The following is a 20,925-nucleotide window of genomic DNA, read 5'->3' as shown; positions in this document are numbered from 1 at the left end:
TATTAGTAGTATATACTAAATATATTGCTAATAGTGGCCGGTGGGATAACGTAAATTTCATATATTCAGAAAGAAACTGACATTTTATATATTTATTTCTTCCAACAGAATCTTCTAAAGCAATTTATTGTATACTACAAGTGTGGGAAAGACTGAAAAATCAGTTGTTGTTTTATGATTTAAGAAATCCCAAACTACTAATTATTTTGACTTGATTGTCTCTTCAATTAATTAAGAAGGAATAATAAATTCATTAATTAATGCTGTTGGAAAAACGTGTATAAGTAACATGATTGACAACAATTAAAGTTAATAGCCTTAATAGGACTTGTAAATTTTAGGTTTTAGATTTCGCGGGCTGAGAGTTACAATTATTAAAAGATATAATCATTGGTGATCTTAACATTTCTCAACAATTTCAACACGCTAATAAGACTTACACTCAATTTCAAAGTGAATCAGAATTCGGCGAGTCTAAAATAGATTGAGATTTAGATCAATGTATAGTAATTAAGTTTATTTTCAGGACCACTTAATCTCTCTCTCTCACACACACACACGAGACTGAACTACAATCAACTTGCCTGAGGTGAAGTGTGGTTTTCATTTTTTTCTCTAATTAAGCAGGAGTATTTGGTACATGGACATAACATAAGTGAGACTTTAATAAATAAAAAATTCTTTATCGTTTTGAATGAAATCAAGATATATCTCGCTTTCACTTATCTATGTTTTTCCCAAGTGATAAAGAACCCAATTCTCTTTTAAAATAGTAGATTCGGGTCATTAGAGGGGGGGGGGGGGGGGGGGGGGGGGGAGTGCTAATTAAAAGAGGGATATCTTCCCATAATTGGATTTACCTGCTTCGACTCGTAAGTTATAAATATTAATTAAATATGTATAATAGAAAAAAAAAATGATATATTCCATCTTGTATTAACATGTCTAATAGTTAACACATAAGTACATTTGTAAAAAAAAAAAAAAAAACATAAGTAGACTTTTTTTTTTAGTGGCAAAAACGTAACTAGATATGTAAAGATATAAGACCATGTCACTTGTTAATAATCTCCTAAGTGGGAAAAGGTGACCCACCGCAGTACATTCAGGAAAGATAGACTGTCGGCTTAGCCTAAAGTGACCTATTATTGTGTTTCAATGATACCTCCATCGAAAAGCTCCATTAGTTATGGGGGTGAGATCATGCTGCTATTACAATGACTTTGGCTCTTAAAGTAACCATGCAGTGAACTTCAGTAATCTCCTCAATCTTAATATCGTCATCAAGATTTTGCAAAATAGATTAGTGAATTCGAAAATGATTTCTTTGTCTTGATAACGATTGGATAAAGACGGCATGTCGTATGTTGCATAGGCAAATGATTAATTATTGATTCCAAAATTTTTAAAAATCGTTACAGTGTTTTTTCTAATAGAAAAATGGTTCGATAATTTTGTATCCTAATATATTTATAAACTTTGACATTTTAAAATAATTATTTAAGAGTACACTCAAGCTTTTTTTTTCTTTTGTGTTTGTTAAGAATTTCTCTAAAAAGCTAATGTCTCTTGAAACGCATAGATCATCTAAATAGGTTTTGTATCTCCTGATAAACCATTTTCTTAAACACAGCTAAGAATTTAACTCCAATCAATATATGTCTTAAGATTCAACTATGGGCTTTGTTGGTAGTAAACTCTAAAGTTAATCTCTAAGGTTTTTATGTCCTTGTATTGATCCTTGAAAATGTGGAAGTTAAATAAATCCCTTAAAATTGTAATTTTTCATCACATTAGTCTTTTAATTAAATCTTTTTGTCACAACTTAGTTTATGAAAGGTTTTAAATGATACCATATTTTCCCTTATAAAAACTAAAGTGATTATATAAATAAAGTATACGAGAGACCAATTTAGTTATAAGTTAAATTTGTGGGGAGATTAGTATTTTATAACAAAATATTTGAAGGATTAATTAATATGATGACGTTTTAATTTATTTATTTTTAAATAATTTGGTAACTAACTTTTTTTAAAGTCTATATATGTGTTTCTTTAGAGGACTTGAGGGGTTATTTTAAATTTAATTAACTTCAAGAGAGTAACTCGATTTTTTTTGTAAAATGCAAGGCTGAAAATGTTCACTTGAAGAAATATCTTGATTGTTGAAGAAATATAGCCTTTGTTTGGGCTCTTGTTGTGTTGGTTAGTTAGCCCACAAAACTAGCAAGGCATTTGTTTAATATGGCATTTCAAACGTTTGTATCAATACGTATATATATGGAATATATAGTTAGGGGGCTACTGAAAGGGATGGGGAGGAAGTGTTGATTGATGCGAATGAACCACCAAGTTGATGTGCAAAGCAGGAAAATGATATTTGCTTGTATGAATCGCAAGCTAAAGCTTTGAAAGTAATATACAAATGATTTTTAAAATAGACCTTTAGGAGGAAATGAAAAGGAAAATGGTTGTACTTAGCTTTAAGGAGGAGCAAGAGAGAGGTATGTGGGCCTGCCAGTTGGATTTTTAACCAGTGATTAGAGAGAAAAAAAAACTATTAAGGACATTGCCTTTATAAGCATGGTTGGTTAAGTTATTAAGTCATGGATGAAATGTCTCCACCATTGGCTCTTTTAACACAGATGTGATTCGCATGTTCCTTTCCCAATTCTTTCTTTATATCTCTTCATTAATCAAAACTACATCATACATACAACGTCAATCAATACAAATAATGTACTACTACAGTATAGTTTAGTTGAAGAATGAACCATGAATTTTTCTTGGCCAACCATTCCCAACCCAAGGGCCCTTTTTTTTCTCCTGGTGGAAGCGTTCATACTTCATATGGACCCCTCTTTCCTTCAATGGAAGCCCCCTCTTTTCCGTCTTTCTAATGGAAGCATCAAAAGTCACCCAAAAGCTAAAATAACAATCATAATTATACGTCAAAATTGTGCTGGCATATCATATTAAATCAAGTGGAGGATGAACAGAAAAAGAGAAGCGGGGTCGAGTAAGAAGAAAAATGAACAAGCCAGTATGATAGTATGCATGAATTTTCCAATAAGAATAGAACATAGAAAAGAAAAGAAAGCTTATTTATATAAGTGGTGTTTTTGCTACTTGCGTTCGTCAATTCTTTATTTATTCATTTACAATGTGATAGAGAAAGGAGTTTTGAATACGCTTCTTTATTGTTGTTGGAAGATTGTAGGAAAAATGCTTTACTAGGTGCCTATGTACCGACCACTGTTTGAAAATGAAGAGTGGTAAAATGTATATGGTCTTTGAGAAAATAGGGGAGAAATTAGATCTTAATTAATCAAAATCAATTGAAGTAGTAGGATTGCTATAAAGATGCTTTGAAGATGTAGTCTCCGCTTAAGCTCGCAAATGACAAGGAAAAAATAGGATCCTTACTTTTCTACTTCAGAGTCTTTGTTTTTAAGGATGTTTTTATGTTTATATATACATTAGATGTTCCATAAGTTGCCAACAGAGTTCCTTAAACAACTCCGAGAATTTCAGCTCAAATGGATGCATGTGGCCATTGCAGTTACGTACAGGGATGTAGGAACGCACGTTACCATTAGGGTGTAGATGATATATGGAAAATAATAAAAATTAGTTTTTTATAATAATAATAAAATAAAAAAACAAAAGGGGCCGGAGCCCGAACTGTCTACAGAACATATAACATGATCTGTCACATATGAATTTCTAAACTAATCAAAATTAAGCTAATGCTCAAGATTCACTATCCTATTACTTAGAAAGCTTGCTTCTCTTTAAGTTTAACCACTTTACCTTTTGTTCTGAATTAGCCTACAGCGTTTATTCATTGGTCAAAATAAATTAACTCAACTTATAAGAGGTAAGGCCTGCTTGTTAATTAGGCCAATCTTATCTATATATAGGTTTGGACATTCCTAGGGTTGAGTTCAAAGCAAAGTTTAATTTTAATAATTGTCAATATAGAAATTTTTACATTGTAAATTAATTAAAAACTTTCATAAATATAACTTTTAAAAATAATTATTATAAAACCAATAATTTATCATAGGTTAACAATCTATAATTAGATAACAATGTAGAAAATTCTTATACAACTTAATTAAATTCTTAAAATTATTATAAGAGATATAAAATAAATTTAATAATTTTTTTCATAAAATACCAATTTAATTTTAATACACAATAATATAACTATTAAAATAATTTTTAATGATATAACGATCTATGCTCAAATTAGAGTGCAAAAAGCTTAGCTAGAGCATTTTAACTAAATTATAAAATATTTATATTTTTAACATATGTATTATCTCTTTTATCTATTATTTTAATATTTCCATAATTCTATATCATTGTTTTTCCTTTTTTTTCTTATAAGTATTAAAATAAGAACATAACTAAAAATTATAGTTAATGCTATTTAAACTTTTATAATGATAAATAAATAAATAAGGCTGTAATTTTTATTCTAAAAGGATAAAATAAATGGTAAAAAAATAATATCACACAGTGTCTACAAAATATATAATACATTTTTTCATATATACCTTCTACTATAGAGGTGCCGATATGAATTAACTTAACCAAATGTCGTATTCAAGCCGACTTAGGACAGGTTATTAAATTCTTAAATTGAATTGGGCTTGACCAATTTAAGGTTGTAAGAAGAACGAGCAGGTTAGCCCATTAACTTATCCTTTCTCTTTTAAAAAACAAAAGTTCATAACCATATTAATAACGTAATACTTCACAAAAAAAAAAAAGACGTAGTAATTTATAGTATGCAATATTTGTACGAAATCATTTATTTACTATATTATATAAATTATAACGTATACTATTTTTTTATTACTGAACATATACTATTAATGTATAATGTTTAATTTTCTATATTCTTATATTAAGATAATTTATGTTTATATTTAACTTAATTTAATTTATTGTAATTTTTTATTTTTAAATTATTTTTATTTTATAAATTTTCAATATAATTTTTTTTGTCTTAACCCTACCGTTCATTAGAAAAAAGAGACTCTGACTAATTTGGAGTTTGACTGAAAAATAAGTAAAACTTGATCAATAATTATTTTTTGTTAATGATCAAACTCAAACTCAGATAATATTCAAACAATTCAACATATTGATCACTTATGTTCAATCACTTGCTTTTAACTTAATGTAATAGATTTAGTCTGGCAAACTACACGAGTTTGGAAGATTGGCATTTAACAAAAGAAGGTAATGCCTATGCTGGTAACTGCCATGCATACTTCATTTAAATTATATAGTAATTATCTAATTTCTTCTCTTTTAATGCTTCTTTTGATTTAAAAAGATAAGTATTTAATTTCTTCTGAGTTTTTATTTCGAGAATATTGAAATTAGTAAATTTACAATGTTTTGATTCTAATTTTTTTTGTAGAGTTTTGACACATCAACAGAGGTCAGAAAGATATTGAAGAATTGGTGTAGTGTTTAAAGCCAAGCTGGAAACCAGCTGTATCATAGATGGGTGCTAAGCTCGCTGTTGAAGGCTTAACACGTGGTCATTTAAGTTAGTTTTATGTGCACTAAGTGCGCATATGTAAGCTTAGTGTACAATTATCTTTGAAAATCATGACTGTGCAATATTTTGAAGAATATAAAAGACAATATTATGCTTTTTGGAGGGAGTTGGAAGCAAGGGCATAAAGAGAAGCAAAAATACACACCTTGGAGCTCTTCTTCCATTTTCTTTCATTTCCTTTGTTTTACCAAAAGAGTTAACATATGCATTAATATTATAAAACTATTTACACTATCAATGCATAACATTTTTTCTCTTAATAAAAATTATACACTTTTTAATACAAAACATAAAAATAATATATTAATAAGTTGTTAAATTTGAGTGATACTAAATTTGATTCTTTTCAATAAAATTTTAAGTTAGAATTTTATGAATAAAATTAAAATTTGATTGAAACAAGAAACTCTACTAAAAAAATTATCAATAAAATTGTTTCACAAAGATTAATTACCATGGGATGGTAACATAAAAAAAAAAACCCTAAAGCAATCCATATCTTTTAAATCGACTTATGTCAAGAAATCCATATCTGTTTAAATCGACTTATGTCACTTATGTGGATCAATCGCAAGCCAATTAATTAATTAATAAAAAAAACCATATCAAACAATATTTGCAATCAAAATGGACTTTTCCCATACAGCGATAATAAACGAACGAATAAGAAACGTTATCGACCGCATTAGTAACATTCAGGGGTTGGACCCCTTATTTTTGGAGTATGTCTTTTCTTTTTCAATACACAAGTTGCTTGTGCTTTTAATTTATTGGTTGATGTATATAGTTAACTATGATCGAGGTCCACTTATGGCGGCGGTATTTGATTGTAGTAGAAAAATCTTGAAGCATATATGCAGTCAGCCTTGAATTTGTAAAAAGTATAAACGAATCCTAATATCCTATATACAACCTGAACCTTCTATTAAGAAATTTACCTTTTTTAATACTGTGGAACAAAAAAACTACTCAAAGCTTTCCTGCATATTAAAAAGGTAAAGTTTTGGAGTTGTTCTGAGTAGTCTTTTGGAGCTGTTCTGAGCCGTCCGAAACGAAGACATTTATTACTATTAATCTTGACATTACAATTTCCATAATAGAATACATAAATCAGCTTCCAAACCAATAACCAATCTTAAACTAAAAATAAAAATCTTACAAACTCTATAACACTTCTGTTATTTTTATTTTAAGATTAAAGATTAATGGTAATTAATGTCTTAATTTTTTCATTACTATTTTTCTTGTGTGTTTAATTAATTAGAAATTTTTAAGCAAATAAAAAAATGAAGCAAAGTAAAGGTTTTACTGTTAAAACTATAGAATTGAGAAGGCCTTATAATTTTATCAAAGTCTTCGTGTATTTGTACATCCTCAACTAGTCAACTATATACAAGTTTTCCACGACATCTTCAATTAAAATCTTTACTTTGGCTCAGTCTTCTGCTTTATTAATATCTTTCCAACTAATTATACACAAAAGAAAATTAATAGTATTAATCTTGACATTACAATCTCCATAACAGAATACATAAATCTTCCAAACCAATTGCCAATCTTAACTAAAAATAAAATAAAAATCTACAAACTTTATTAAACTTGTTTCACCACCAATCCATTTACTTGCAAGTGAAAACAGAAAAAAAAATCCCCAAGACCATGGACCATGGGGGTATATCCATCAAGCAGTATGTGTTAGAGGACTCAAGAGTGGCAGAAATCCCTTGAATCATCAAGTGGAGGCTTTAACAAGAGGTGATTGAGGAAAAGGGGAGTGAGGTGACACCAAGTACTCATCCATCTTTCTGAACGAGAAGCTCAGCCTCAAGTTTCTCTGGCTGCAAGATTTCTTGGCTTCGGTGTTCTGATTCACGAAGGTGCGCATTCTCGCCAGAGAAACTTCCACGGTTCTATCATCCATGTTAGCATAGCACACCCTGAACCACCCTGGCTCAGAACAATGAAAGGAAGAGCCAGGGGAGATGTTGATCTTCACTTGCTCAATGATCACTTTCCACAGTTCCATTTCGGCCTCAAAAGTTGGCTTCTTCAAAAGACGACGCAAGTCCATCCACAGAAACAGACCAGCGTTGCTCGCCAAGCACTTTATGCCAACTTGTGCAAGTCCCCTACAGAAAACCCCATACCTTTTCGCAAGCCTTTTTGCACTCTCTTCAAGGAACCGTTCCACAAACTCATCATCAGAAAGCATTGATGCTAAAAGGTATTGGGTCTGTGTGGACACTAATCCAAAGCTAGACATTTTGCGAGCGCAATTCACCACTGCGTCGTTGTAAGAGTATATGATGCCAACTCTGAACCCAGGGAACCCCATGTCCTTTGAAAGACTATAAACAATGTGGATAAGGTCGCGGTCACATTCGATGTCTGTGTCTTCCTCTATTACCTCCGCGATGCTCGTGAAACCTGGGTGGCAAAAAACTGTACCAGCGTATATTTCGTCGCTTACTAGGTGGATATGTTTTTCATTGATGAAACTCACCACTGTTCTTAGAGTTTCTCGGTCCATGATGGTTCCCAACGGGTTTGATGGGTTGGTAATTAGCAAGCCCTTTATTCTTATGTTGTTCTCTTTGCCTTTCTCGTACGCCTCTTGCAACGCTTTCCTTGTTAACTTGAAATCATTTGAGCTTTCACATTTAACAGGAACAAGTTCAACGCCCGTTCTCCACCTCAAATCCCTGTCGAATCTGTTTAGAAAAAAAAAACAAAACAATTGATTTATTAGAGCTAGCATATTGAGAACTTGAAGTCAATCGAATCGAATTATGTGACATGAGAGAGATGATGAATAGTACCAAATATCATACCATACAAATAATAGTACAAGTCGCTGTTTAGTGGATGAAAAGTGACAATTTTAAGTGACTATTTATACAAGTTATGCATAATTAACCAAACGGTTTGGAATAGAAGTTAATTTTTAATAGAATCTTAACACGTCATAATATTCGCGTTAATTTGTGAAAAAACTGTTTATCAATTTCAACTCATGCATGTTTTTGCTTTGTTTAGTCCTTGGCCGAGAGTCGTGACAAACATCAGAAAAAGACAGTGGATGATAAATTAAATCACGGTGTATTATTATTGACCTACAAGCTAGGCTTGATGGAGAGCTACTGCTTGCTACTCAATTAATTGTGATTTAATTGAGCTTTTGACCGGGACTTGGTCATCTCTTAATTAAATTTCGTTTAACTTTGCATCCAATGCGGAAACATATACTTGTTCCAACACTGGATTTAATGTTACATATATAGGAAGTCAATTGAGTAGAAATCAATTTTTTTGTTACAAATTTTCACGTCTTTGCAATTTGCAAGCCTAGTGTTCTCTTAAGTTAATGTTCCCCCTCCAAAATTAAAAAAAGGAGTAATTATAATTATTAAAGAAAAATCATAAAGTGTAAGTAAGTTTTATATTGAAAGTGACTATATATGAAATACATCTAAATTAAAAGTGTATATAAGCAAATTGATCAGTTGAATGTGGAGTATTACCCAGCATAATAAGGAGTGGGGACCAAAAATGCCTCGCCGGGGTCTGCCAAACAAAAGGCAGTGACCTCATGTGCTCCAGTTGCTCCACCGCTCATAACAATACGGTCAGGGTCGAATGTGACTCTATTTCCTCTCGTTCTTGCCATGAATTTAGCCACAGCCTGTGCAATTCAAAGTTATGTTAACTAATTCACCATTAGCCACAGTTAATTAGCATGTTTGATTTAATTAAGGTTTTCAATTTCTCATTGTACGTCACTCACTTTTCTGAATTTCGGCAGACCATGGTAGTCCTGAAAATTAGCTATGGCCTTGAAATCACGCACTCCTTCAGGAGTGCAAATGGATGCCCTAGGCTTGTTCGTTAACCAATTTTGAACCAAGTCAGAAGCAAGCTACAACAACAACAAAAAAAGTATTAATGAGAGAATTTATTTTATGGTTCGGGATAAGTTTTAACCCATAAGATTAATTTTTAAAAGAAGCTTAATCAATTGATATACCTGATTTTCTGCAAGACCCATCTGGATTACCCCATTAGGATTTTTTATGGGATGAAAGGGATCATCTTCATAAGCCTTCCACCCATCAAAGTATGGGGAGTTCTCACCATGTCCATCGCCAGTGGCAATCTTAGACAGTAATTGGGGTTCGTTCACACTCATTAGCTCCATATACAAATTAGATGTTTAGTGAAGTTGTTGAAAATCTCACGTGAAATAATGATATATAATCAAAATAAGTCTAAAAGAAGTTGAATCTTATCGAGAGAGAAGCAAGGGCCGCTTTTGAGTGGTCGGTTGTACGTGCTTGTGTGTGTTAATTACAACGTGTATCTGTGAATGAACTACGACTCCATGGGAGGTATTTATAGCGTGTTCCCGCAAATTAGCGTTGATTTTCAAAGGTGAGAATCCCGCTGGACCGAATATAATATGAAGTTTCCTGCTGGGAGGACACTGGCTGCTTACTTCTTCGTAAGTAGTCCTCTTCATCTTATCCTTTTTATATATTAAAGATCAAACAAATTACTGATGACGCTGAGGAATCTTCAATTTAGTTAACAAATATGTTTCTTGCTTTTTTAATTAATATTGCAAATTAATCTTCATAGGGTTAAAATTAAATATAATCCTATGCAAGCAATTCTATTAATTAATTGAAACACGTTTAGGTACTAAATATAGACATTTCTAATAACAAATATTTGAACTTTGATTCATCAAATTACAAGAGATTAGTTCTTTCTTCAATTAATGCAAGTAAAGTTTAAATAAAATAAAAAGACATCTAATAAAATGTATTTAATTCCTTTTATGGATGTGTTAATACCAAGAGCTCAAGATTTATGTCCTGACACTTATTTAATCACATGTAATTATTTAAATTATTTTAAAAATTAACAAATTATTATATATGATAAATTGTGATTAAATAAAAATCACTATTACACTCGCAGATCGAGCATAACACTTTTTCTCTAGTATTAAATGAAATGATACAAGTTTCATTATTTTCTTTTCCTACAAATATTATTCTACGAAAGCAATTCTGGTTGAAATGCGGTTAAGTAATAAATATTAACATTTCTCACAATAGATATTTGAACTTCATCAAATAACGAGAGATTATAGTTCTTTCAGCTAAATTTAATCCCGTAAGTCAAGTTTAAATAAGATAAAAAAAAAATCAAATAAAATGTACTAGTATTTCACTGTCTTTCATTCATTTTAATTAGTACTTTTATTCTCCTCCAATAAGACAAATATGGGATAAATCTTTTTAAGTAACTGTTTGGATAAAAATTTTAAAAAACTTTTTAAGCAAAAAGAACATGAAAGAAAAATAAAATAAAAACTGATTAGTTAAAATTAGTTTTTTAAGTTAAAAGAGAAAAAAATTATGCATAAAAAATATAAAATAATTTTATATTATTATTTAATTATAATTTATAATATATAATAAATTAATTAATTTTTATAAAATTATTTTACATATGTACATTCCTATTAAACTCAAGTTAAAAACTACTTATATTTTAAAGAAACACAAGTTTAAGTGACTTTTTGATTAATTATCAACGGAGTAATATGTTCCACTCATTTAACTTTAACATTTTACTGTTATTAACGCTACTTTAATTGAATGTAACATTTGACTGCATTTAGTCCCGTTCGTTGTTTCTAGACGAAAGAAGAATTTGCCTTGCTTTCATAAATTCTTTTGCTTTGGGTGATGATCAAAGAACACAAATTTGGTTGGAGATGGAAAGTGATGTCCTTGTCACTTGTCTGCATTTTATCGAACGTGGAAATTGGGATTTTCAAGGAAGGAAGATAACACGACCAGGTATATTCATTTTGATCACCATCCACGTGGGAGCCTCAGCATCAGAGTATGAATATGAGAGTGATGGATTAGAAGAATTATGCAATTCAAAGAGTACATTAATTGTAAAAAAAAATGAAGAGTTTAGAATGACCGTTAGTTTTAATTTTTTTAATATTTTTCTCAACATTTTAAAAGTAGTTTTTTAAAAATAAATATGATGAAATTAATTTTTATAATTTAAACAAATGCAATGTATACGCTCTACACTCGAAGAACAATTTTATTTTTTTTAATGAAATCACTAATGAGGTTTTCTAGTCAATGGTTCAATAATTTATGTATACAAATAGATTTGGTTTTATACTTTTACTCACTCAACCTTTGCCATTTGGAATAACCAATAACTCTCCAAATGGACCGGCTCTGTTCGGTGATATTCCATTGTAGACTCATAGTTTTGGTCAAATCTATTTTTATGTTCACGTGAAACATGTATCAGTAGCAAGAGAATCGTACACTAGACTCCAAAAAAAAAAAATACACACATAAAACAAAATTTAGACGTAAAATGAAATTAAACAACAACAACAAAAAAAAAGAATAAAGGAGAAGTAAACTTAACGCTTTCTGCTTTCTAATACGACGATGACACCATTCAAAGTCGACGGAAAATTTAGAATGTAAAACATATTCCTTACAATTTTAAAAAAAGATGGTAATTTCTCGATACTTATTTATAAGATATAAATTTGTAATAGTAATGATTTCTTTTTATATGATTTAATTTATAATATTTTTTGTATTAATCATTTTTAGACTAAAAATATTTTTTATTAAAAAAATATATTCACAAACAATTCAAAAAAAATATTAATGACGAAAATAATTTTAAAAAATTATAAATTTAAGATAAATTTGTGATTATCAATTAAATTAATTATTTTTTAAATCTTAATAAATTAGGTAATTGACTCTTTATATATATATATATATATAGAAACGAAGGAAAGATTTAGTATTTTAGTATAATCATCTGTTCATATCTTCAACAAGTTTGATTTTTTTGGAGAGGTTCAACAAGTTTGATAATCATCATTCAGTTTTTTTTTATCAATATATTCATTAGTTGTTATATATTCTTGTATTTTTATAATTCAGCTTCTATTATAATATAACGGTCAAGCATTATGTTTTTTCCTGGTTAATATAATAGTAGTATTTATCTAGTTAAAATTTATATTGTTATTACAACGTAATTTACTAAGAAAAAAATTATATTAATATAAATTTATATATATTACTGCTATACTTAAAATGTATAAATTAATTATAATTTAATATACACTAAACAAGCCCATGCTAACAGAAATCATCTCCACGTTTTTTTATATTAAAATATGAGATTTTTTTATAAGAAACAAATTGAGGAACATTTGTTAAATAGTTAAATGTCATAATTAAGGAAAATTAAGCAATGAAATTAAAAACATAAAACATATAAAAGAGTTGTTTAAAAACAAAAAAGATAGATAAATGCGTAAAAACTATATAGCATTTACAATGGAGCAACTCACCTAAGTTCTTACGTTAAATATTTAATAATTTTTCACACTTTTCAATATTACCACATCATCTTTCATATTTTAAGAGCACTCATAGTCGTAAAGCATTATTTGAGTTATTATTTTCAATGAGTTCTACTATATCGTCTAAATTATAGTCAAATTTTACTTCAATAATAAACTTATTTTAAAACCCTTTACCGTAGTGTATATTATTATTTTTAACAAATAAAACTAATTTTTTAATTGATAAGTTTTTATTGATAAGAACTCATTCTTTAGTAAGAGTAGTAATTCTTAGTTCTTACGTGTCACAAACTCACCTTTACACTCTAATGATAAACGAAACCTAAAAAAGTTAATTCCTATACATGGGTGACAATTTGGTTGAGATGTAAAACTCAGGCACAATTTTTTTAAAAAAAAATTCTCCCTTGCTTTCCTATTTCTTCATTACCAAACACATACTACAAGAATTTTTACGTACTCCCACTAAAATTACACTAAGCAACTTAATCACACTTATTCTCTAAACAAAAAGCTCAACAAAGTTTTCTAATGGACCCATCATTTTTCTTATATTTTATTATTCATCTTATTTTTATATTTTACACTCATTGTTAAATTATATATATATATATATATATATATATTAAATTTTAGTTAAATAAAAGTTTGCTTTAAATTTTAAAATATTACAAATTAGAATAATAGCTTGTATTGTTAAGTAAAATATATCTTAAATTTTTTTTATTGGAACACTACCAAATACATTTAAAAAAAAATGATCACACATAAGAATATTTTGTATCATAAATAATAAAACCCACTTATTGTTTTTCCACATTACAATATAAATTTCAAATACTATAGTGAAATAAGCTTCAGAGAATAGAGATTTACGTATACGTTCTTGATGTTAAAAATAACAACGGTCATTAAAAAAAAAGACAAGGTCATTCAAAATAAAATTTACGTTAATATTTATGATTTGACCAGTCTTTCATGGTTGGTTTTTTTTTTTCTTTTATTTATATTTTTAAAAAACTTTAATGATTGGTTTGTTAGGATGTATTTGGGACGAACAGAAAGAAGGGGAGGAAAACTAAGAAAAAATTGTTACGTGTACGTTCGATAGTATTTTATAATCCTTCTGTATTTAGATGGAAATTTAAAATAAGGTTATCATTAGTTTGGGCTATTTTTTTTCCTCCAAATTATACATTTAGTTCACATATAATTTGTCTCTTCAAATTATTTTTTTATGGATGAAAAAAATAATATTATAATTTTGTAATAACTTATATATTGCGCAACAACATTTATTATAATATTTTTTTTAACCAAAGTCCACAGCTATTTAAAACTTCTTGATTTAGTGAATTCAAGCACTAGTATTTATTATTTTCTATTAATAGTGATTTCTTAGTCTAAATTAAACATGAATTTTTAGTCCGACCCAATCATAATGCAATACAGGTTAAGTACGTATGCAAAAGTCGGACTTTTATAAGACTTTAACTTCATTATTTAAGCCTGAATTAAATCTTTTGCTCTTATCATTATAATCTGAACTCGTATTGAACTGACTCGCACTGGACCAGATAAACCATTTTGACACATTTGGAGACACAATTAATTGGAAAACACATTATTTGAAGCATAGCTCAAGTCTTCTAATTTTCTCAATTCAGCTTGAGTGAACTAAACCATTAAACTCGTATATAAATCCTGGAACTGCATCCTAGGGTGAGATAAACCTTATAATGCCCAACAAAATTATTTTCTAGTTGTTGTGCTAGTAATCAGAGGTTATGTGATACTGTCAGGACCAGAAAATGACTATATATCAAGAGCAAAAATACTATCAGGAGCAGTAGCAATAATGAGTTAGCACAGCAGAAGTTAGTGCAACATAAGTTAATTATAATAATAAGTATTCTTCAAATGAATAAAAAATAATAAATATGCTGCAAATGTTCCGGTTTACTCATTATTTAAAAGACCTTTATAGCAGCATGATTTGTGTCATCAATTGCACAAGGATGAAGCAAATCACAAGCAGCGGTAAGGTTCATACAATAAACGTGCAAAATATGAACCATGTTCTTGGTGGAACAATAACCCTCAAAAGAAGTCATCATCAAGTAAAGCCGTGACCCAGAAAGATTTTCATCACAAAACAAACATAGAATTAGTACCGAATTGTGAAGAAAATGACACCTTTTCCCCGCCACTTAATACTGCATTGTGGGAACACAAAATGATCAGAATCCTCTATATACGTACTGCAATAGCAATGTGTTCACATGACTCACGCCTCAAACATGACCAGAATCATGGCTCAGAGAAGATTGAAAGAGTCCAAGGGTTATAAAAACTTCAAAAGAAATGCATTCAGACATGCAATGTGATGCACATGTGATTTTAAGTTTCGATTGCACTAGTCCTCAATGCAAAGGCAAAGACATTATTTAGAAATTGACAAACACTTTCTTTTTAATCTCACCCCAAAATTAACAAAAAAACCTCTAGGGAACATGAGTTTCATCGAGAAGCTTCACACTGATAAGTGATATCTATCACAACTAGAAAAACAATCTAAGTTAAAACCTTAGAACAAGCTCTCAAAATTAAAGTGTTTATGTCATAATTGAATCCCAAATATAAAGGACTTCTGTGCAAACAACAAATGGTGCACCGATAAATGTGAGTTTCCCAACGTTATATAAAATGCTCCTCGAGTTTCAATTCCAAACTTATTGTTCTTAAAGATTAATGTACAATACTGTGCTTGGAATCACCAGATGGTCAATTCCATGAGCCTGTCAAGTTTAACAGGAAATTAAAGGGGAAATTGAACATATATGAAAGTACATGAACTTTTGAAGTCATGAAAACACCCGGGATATGCTATAATAATCCAATGCAATTAAAATATGCTACAATGCCTATGGAACACAAATATTCACAAAGAACTAGAGAAAGCCTATCTTACTAGTTACCATGTTGTACAAAACCCACTTTTCCTGGAACAAAAGTGCATACAGCATACCAGAACACACACACGCACACAGAGAGCAATGTTGTTTTCCAGAGGTTGAATACCTATGCTCTATACCAAAACATAAAATAAAAAATTCAGAAGTCTCATTAATGGGCAAGCAAGGGGCAAATAAAACAATTTGCACTTCCCCACATTGGTTGATCTCATGTGCATGCAAGCACACTTTTATTTCTAAGTTGTTTTAACATTCTTAAAACATGTTGCTATATATACGTTTGAAGATAGACTAAAATTTACAACAAGCAATTCACAGTGCTAATCTTTTCGAAATATAATTAACCCCCCATTCACAAAATTTTCATTTCTAATCATATTATAAAAACCAAGATACACATGCAAGCATTAAACAACAGAATGCATGGGCAAAGGTAACAGTAACTATGTTCCCTTGGTCTTTGGAACCCTAATCACTCATTCATGGGGATGACCCCACGAACACCAAGCTCCTTCAAGCGGGAACATCAATAGGAAATAGAGCAGCACCAAACAATATGAACTGAAAATTAAGCGCATCAGACTTAGGATTATGTATCTGATAGCTTCCCAAATCAGATTTATATATACAATGAGGACACCACAAATTCTCAAGGGAATAACAATCAGTAGAAAAGTTAAAAACAATCGGCAAACTTTTGAATCAGAAAATAGAATCAAATACATTTTAAGGTAGCAAAACAACTTTCTAAGTCCAAATTATAATTTCCTTTTCCATTTTTTTTATGAAGAATATGCATTGTCTCTGGACTCTAGACCCACTACATGTGTCCATTGCATAACATAACATATTTGTGTAAGCCTACTAAAAATTGATTCAACAAACCCAAAGGCACACATTCAAATAAAATATGTTCAGGGGATGCATTTGGCAATTGCTATGCTTTCCTAAGTAACAAAAAAAAAGTACAAATCAATGAAATCAAAATCGAAATACAAATCACCACAGTCGAGCTTCCAATGGCCAAAACTAAATCAACAAACTCTAGAATGGTTAGAGAAGACATGCAGAGAGGAAAGAGCTCGAGGGAAAGACAAACTAATGAGGGCAAGAGAGCGAGCGACCATAAGTCAAGCTTGAGAGATATACATACAAGTGAGATGAGATGAGAAAGACAACCGAACTGAGTGAGCTTGAGAATTCTAAAATTCTATGTTTTGAGATGAAATTTATAATTCTCTGTAGTTGATTGAAATTTCTTATTAAAGTTCTCCATTTTAATTTCCTTTCAATAAAAAAAACCAAAAAAAAAAAACTTAGCATAATCAAATCCCCTAAAAATTACTTTCCCCTCTTAAAATACCTTATCAAAACAAACTCATTCAACCGCTACCATTCACCGTCAATTTTGACAGTTAAACGGTCTATAAAGTTAGTTGTTACATTGTTTTCTCATTCTTTCAAGTTAGTTGTTACACTGCTTTCTCATTCCCCTGCATGTCAAATTTGCAATAACATCCAGCATATACTTAATGTATTTTTTTTTTTTACACATAATAGAAATTGAACAGGAATTTTTCCTGCATCAACCCTTTAGGTGTATGTATTGCCTCCCCCCCATTGGGTGAAAAAGATTACACGAATGAGGACGAAGAAAAGGTCAATTAATCATCAAAAATGAAAGTTGTTAACCACCACATTTGACCATAAATTTGTTTTGAAATGACGTAAGCACTTACAAATTTTTCATGGACCCTTGCTTGTTTTAAAAACAAGCTCACTTCATAGTTTATACACAGACATAACTAAATATATTTGTCGCCGACTGGCCGCATCTGCCGTTCAAACCTATACAGGGTCCCTCTTAATACCAAATGATAAAACGTAAAAGACAGCCACTAAGATCTTAGCAAAATGCAGGGCAAGAGGCACACCAATGAATAATTTGCTGTCAGGGTGAACTATAAGATATGATAAACAATAAACAGTACACTAGAAGCTAAAAAAACATAGTTTATTAACTTTTATGGGTTTTTTTTTTCCAATTAAAGTTCTCTCATGTTCCTCAATATTTCCAGATTGTCTTCTCATTTCTTCATTAGAAGAACCACTGTGTGAGCCGCTATACTTCTATTTTCTCCAAGGCTGTCTACCTTTTCATGAGTTTTTGCTTTGATATTTACTACAGAAGAGTCCACCCCAAGCAGTGCAGATAAGTTGGCCTTGATAGCATCCTTGTGTGGGCTTAGTTTTGGCCTCTGAAGTATCAATGTAGCATCTAAATTCCCAATCTCATAACCAGCCTCATGCATAAGTCTCACCTGTAAAATACGCTGACACAAATTAGAAGATGCAGACAAAATATCCGGCAGTTGTACATAACTAAAACATATTCCTAGGAAAAAAACTTCCAATAACTAAATATGATTTCCCTCGTACAGCCATCATATACAAATCAAACCAAATGGCATGTAGTTATCAAATTGTGATTCATAAATTGAACTGGATCATAAGATTCAGAGATCCAATAAAAAATAACTTTAAAAATAGATATAAAAACTTCGTACCCCATTGCCCAGAGGCTCTTCGCTATGCGAAGATATATCATATAAATAATGTATAATGTTCAAGGTAACAATTTTATACTAGAAATTGACAAAAAAGCTTAACTATAAGTCTCACAAAACAAAAGCGTAAGCTATAACTGATTTGTGAAACCTATATTTCAGAAGAACAAACCTGCCAAATAGCACACATCATAAGAAAGTGATTATGTAAAATTTCAGAAAGAAAAGGAAGTGGAATAATAATGTGTGATCAAAAGTGTCCCTTCATTTCCTCTTACTCAGCAATCTAAGCTAATCTAACTTTTAAATTGATCAAAATTTTCAATTTCTTCAATGAGACTTGGTGAAAAAATTAAAAATAACAAATCACTGAATTGGGTAATTCACGTTGAAGATACAAAATTGAACCAATTCATCCATGTATTGTGTGATTTAAAGTCATATTTGATTAATCACATGGCATGAATCATATTGAATCTGTGTTATTCGAATCACAAATCATAATATTCTAAAAAGTTTGCATGTAAAAACCAAATAAATAAAAAATGGTAAATACAGAGTTGCAAATCAGTAACATAAAAAACTCTAAATATGAGTTCATGTTTGAGGGCAATATATACACTTATTCAATAACTACAAAATCATTTGGTTGGATGATAGACATTTTCGTTTGTACTCTTGTTTCTTGTATGCTTGGCTAGGAATATCATTTGATAAAGCACAGTCGATAACTAACTTCAAAAAGCTCATTCCACCTTTGATTTGAGAAACAATTGAAGACAGGGATCGAATTAAAATCAACAATAGTCATACGCAGTGTCCACAAGTTATCCATTGAAGACAGGGATCGAATTAAAATCAATAATAGTACAATAGAAATAGCCAAAAGTAGTATGAGATATGGATAGAGAAGAAAAAGGGAGGCAGATATTACTGACAGATTCATGGATGAAGACGGAAGAGGCACAACCCTTCCACTTAGGATCAGAATCGGGGAAAATCTGGCCAATATCAGGAAGACCTAGCGCCCCTAGAATCGCATCAACAACGCAGTGAAGCAGAACGTCACCATCGGAATGAGCCTCGCAACCTCTATCGTGGGGAATGTTGATTCCACCGATGATTAGGGGATAACCGGGTTCCAATCGGTGGAGGTCAAAGCCGTGACCAATCCGAAAGGGGAGAAGCTTGGAGGGAGTGGCGGAGACCGGGGATTTGTCGGCTTGGATGGAGGGGGTTGGGGTTGAAGCGGCTGAGACTGAGACGGGTCTGAGACGGAGGGTATGATGTTTGCAAGGAAAAGAGGGGAATAGTTGAGAAGGAGGGGATTTAGAACTAGTTGTGAATGGGAAGAGAATGGAAGATGTTGTAAAGGAAGAAGCTGCCATAGCCGTTGACGTTCAGGAGTCTCTGCACTGCTCAATTTCAGACACAAGTTTGTTTGTCTAATGCCCACTAATATTCTCTTTTTGTATGGGAGAACTGCCAGTCTGCAGTGGCGGCCGCCTGAGTTCCACAAATTAGACTTACCCCCCCAAAAAATTAAACAAAAATTATTTTAAAAACAATACATGAAATTATCTATTTACTATTTAGAGATTATCTGAATTCAATATTGAATTTTAGTCTGACTATACATCTTTATTTTAGCTTACATTCTGCTTCTCTGTATTCAGTCTTGGTCCTCCTTTGAATTTTTATAAAAAAATATATATATATATATTTTAAAAAATGAGTTGGTTGGATAACATCATGTAAATTATAAAGAATAATGACAGAGGTAGAAAGAAATAAGAAATAAGAAGAAAATAAAATAGAAATGAGATGAAATGAAATGAACCTATGTTGGAGTATTTTTTTTAAAATATATTATGAACTAGACAAAAATTGTATATATGAAAAGATTTTCCCGAGGCTTTTAAAATGAATAGTTGAATGCAAATTATAAATGTTTTTCATTTAATGTCCACTTAATTCAATTTATTTCTTTTTGTTTTCTTGATGTATATTTCTTAGAAGACAATTTTATCTAAAATACTTTCAAATGTTAAGTATGGATTTTTTACTTTGTAACAATTCAAACTTTCATAATAATCCTTTCAACTAGACTCAAGTCCCATACTTCGATTAATTTAATTTAGTTTAGTTTAAAAAGATAAAACCATTTGCTAGCTTTTTAAAGTTTTTAGAAAAAATAATGTTCCTAAATAATTACTTTTTAAACATGCATTGTAATATTTTTTTTCCATTTATTGTGTACTTAATCTAGTTTATTTTTAAAAAGATAAAATTTATTTGTTAATTTTTCAAAAAAGTGTTTGAAAAAATAATTATGTTTACTAACTAATTATTTTCTAAA

At 30.3% G+C, this 20,925-nt stretch overlaps 2 protein-coding genes across 2 annotated transcripts; both read right to left on the bottom strand.

Annotated features, from left to right (window-relative positions):
* Positions 1-6,988: 6,988 nt before the first annotated feature.
* On the bottom strand, positions 6,989-9,981 carry LOC114375337 (1-aminocyclopropane-1-carboxylate synthase-like). The gene is made up of 4 exons (XM_028333115.1): positions 9,608-9,981; positions 9,368-9,499; positions 9,105-9,265; positions 6,989-8,294 (listed from the first exon to the last, which is right to left on the bottom strand). The coding sequence occupies exons 1-4, from the start codon at positions 9,776-9,778 to the stop codon at positions 7,316-7,318; spliced, it is 1,443 nt and encodes a 480-aa protein (XP_028188916.1). The 5' UTR covers positions 9,779-9,981; the 3' UTR covers positions 6,989-7,315.
* Positions 9,982-17,663: 7,682 nt separating this feature from the next.
* LOC114376858 (2-C-methyl-D-erythritol 2,4-cyclodiphosphate synthase, chloroplastic) lies at positions 17,664-20,049 on the bottom strand. Its single transcript, XM_028335163.1, has 2 exons — positions 19,505-20,049; positions 17,664-18,320 (listed from the first exon to the last, which is right to left on the bottom strand). Exons 1-2 carry the CDS (start codon positions 19,952-19,954, stop codon positions 18,087-18,089), a joined length of 684 nt encoding a protein of 227 aa, XP_028190964.1. The 5' UTR covers positions 19,955-20,049; the 3' UTR covers positions 17,664-18,086.
* Positions 20,050-20,925: the final 876 nt, after the last annotated feature.

Source organism: Glycine soja, chromosome 11 (genome assembly GCF_004193775.1).
Source record: "Glycine soja cultivar W05 chromosome 11, ASM419377v2, whole genome shotgun sequence".
Lineage (NCBI taxonomy): Eukaryota > Viridiplantae > Streptophyta > Magnoliopsida > Fabales > Fabaceae > Glycine > Glycine soja.
Note: the sequence above shows the minus strand (reverse complement) of the source record. Positions and strands in the feature narration are given on the sequence as shown.

Excerpts from the sequence above, each read along its gene's own strand:
- LOC114375337 (XM_028333115.1), bottom strand. The coding sequence starts at position 9,778 with ATGGAGCTAATGAGTGTGAACGAACCCCAATTACTGTCTAAGATTGCC. Across the intron at positions 9,500-9,607 it reads TGGGTCTTGCAGAAAATCAG|CTTGCTTCTGACTTGGTTCA; the intron begins GTATATCAATTG and ends TTGTTGTTGTAG. Across the intron at positions 9,266-9,367 it reads GTCTGCCGAAATTCAGAAAA|GCTGTGGCTAAATTCATGGC; the intron begins GTGAGTGACGTA and ends TGAATTGCACAG.
- LOC114376858 (XM_028335163.1), bottom strand. The coding sequence starts at position 19,954 with ATGGCAGCTTCTTCCTTTACAACATCTTCCATTCTCTTCCCATTCACA. Across the intron at positions 18,321-19,504 it reads CCGTCTTCATCCATGAATCT|GTGAGACTTATGCATGAGGC; the intron begins GTCAGTAATATC and ends CGTATTTTACAG.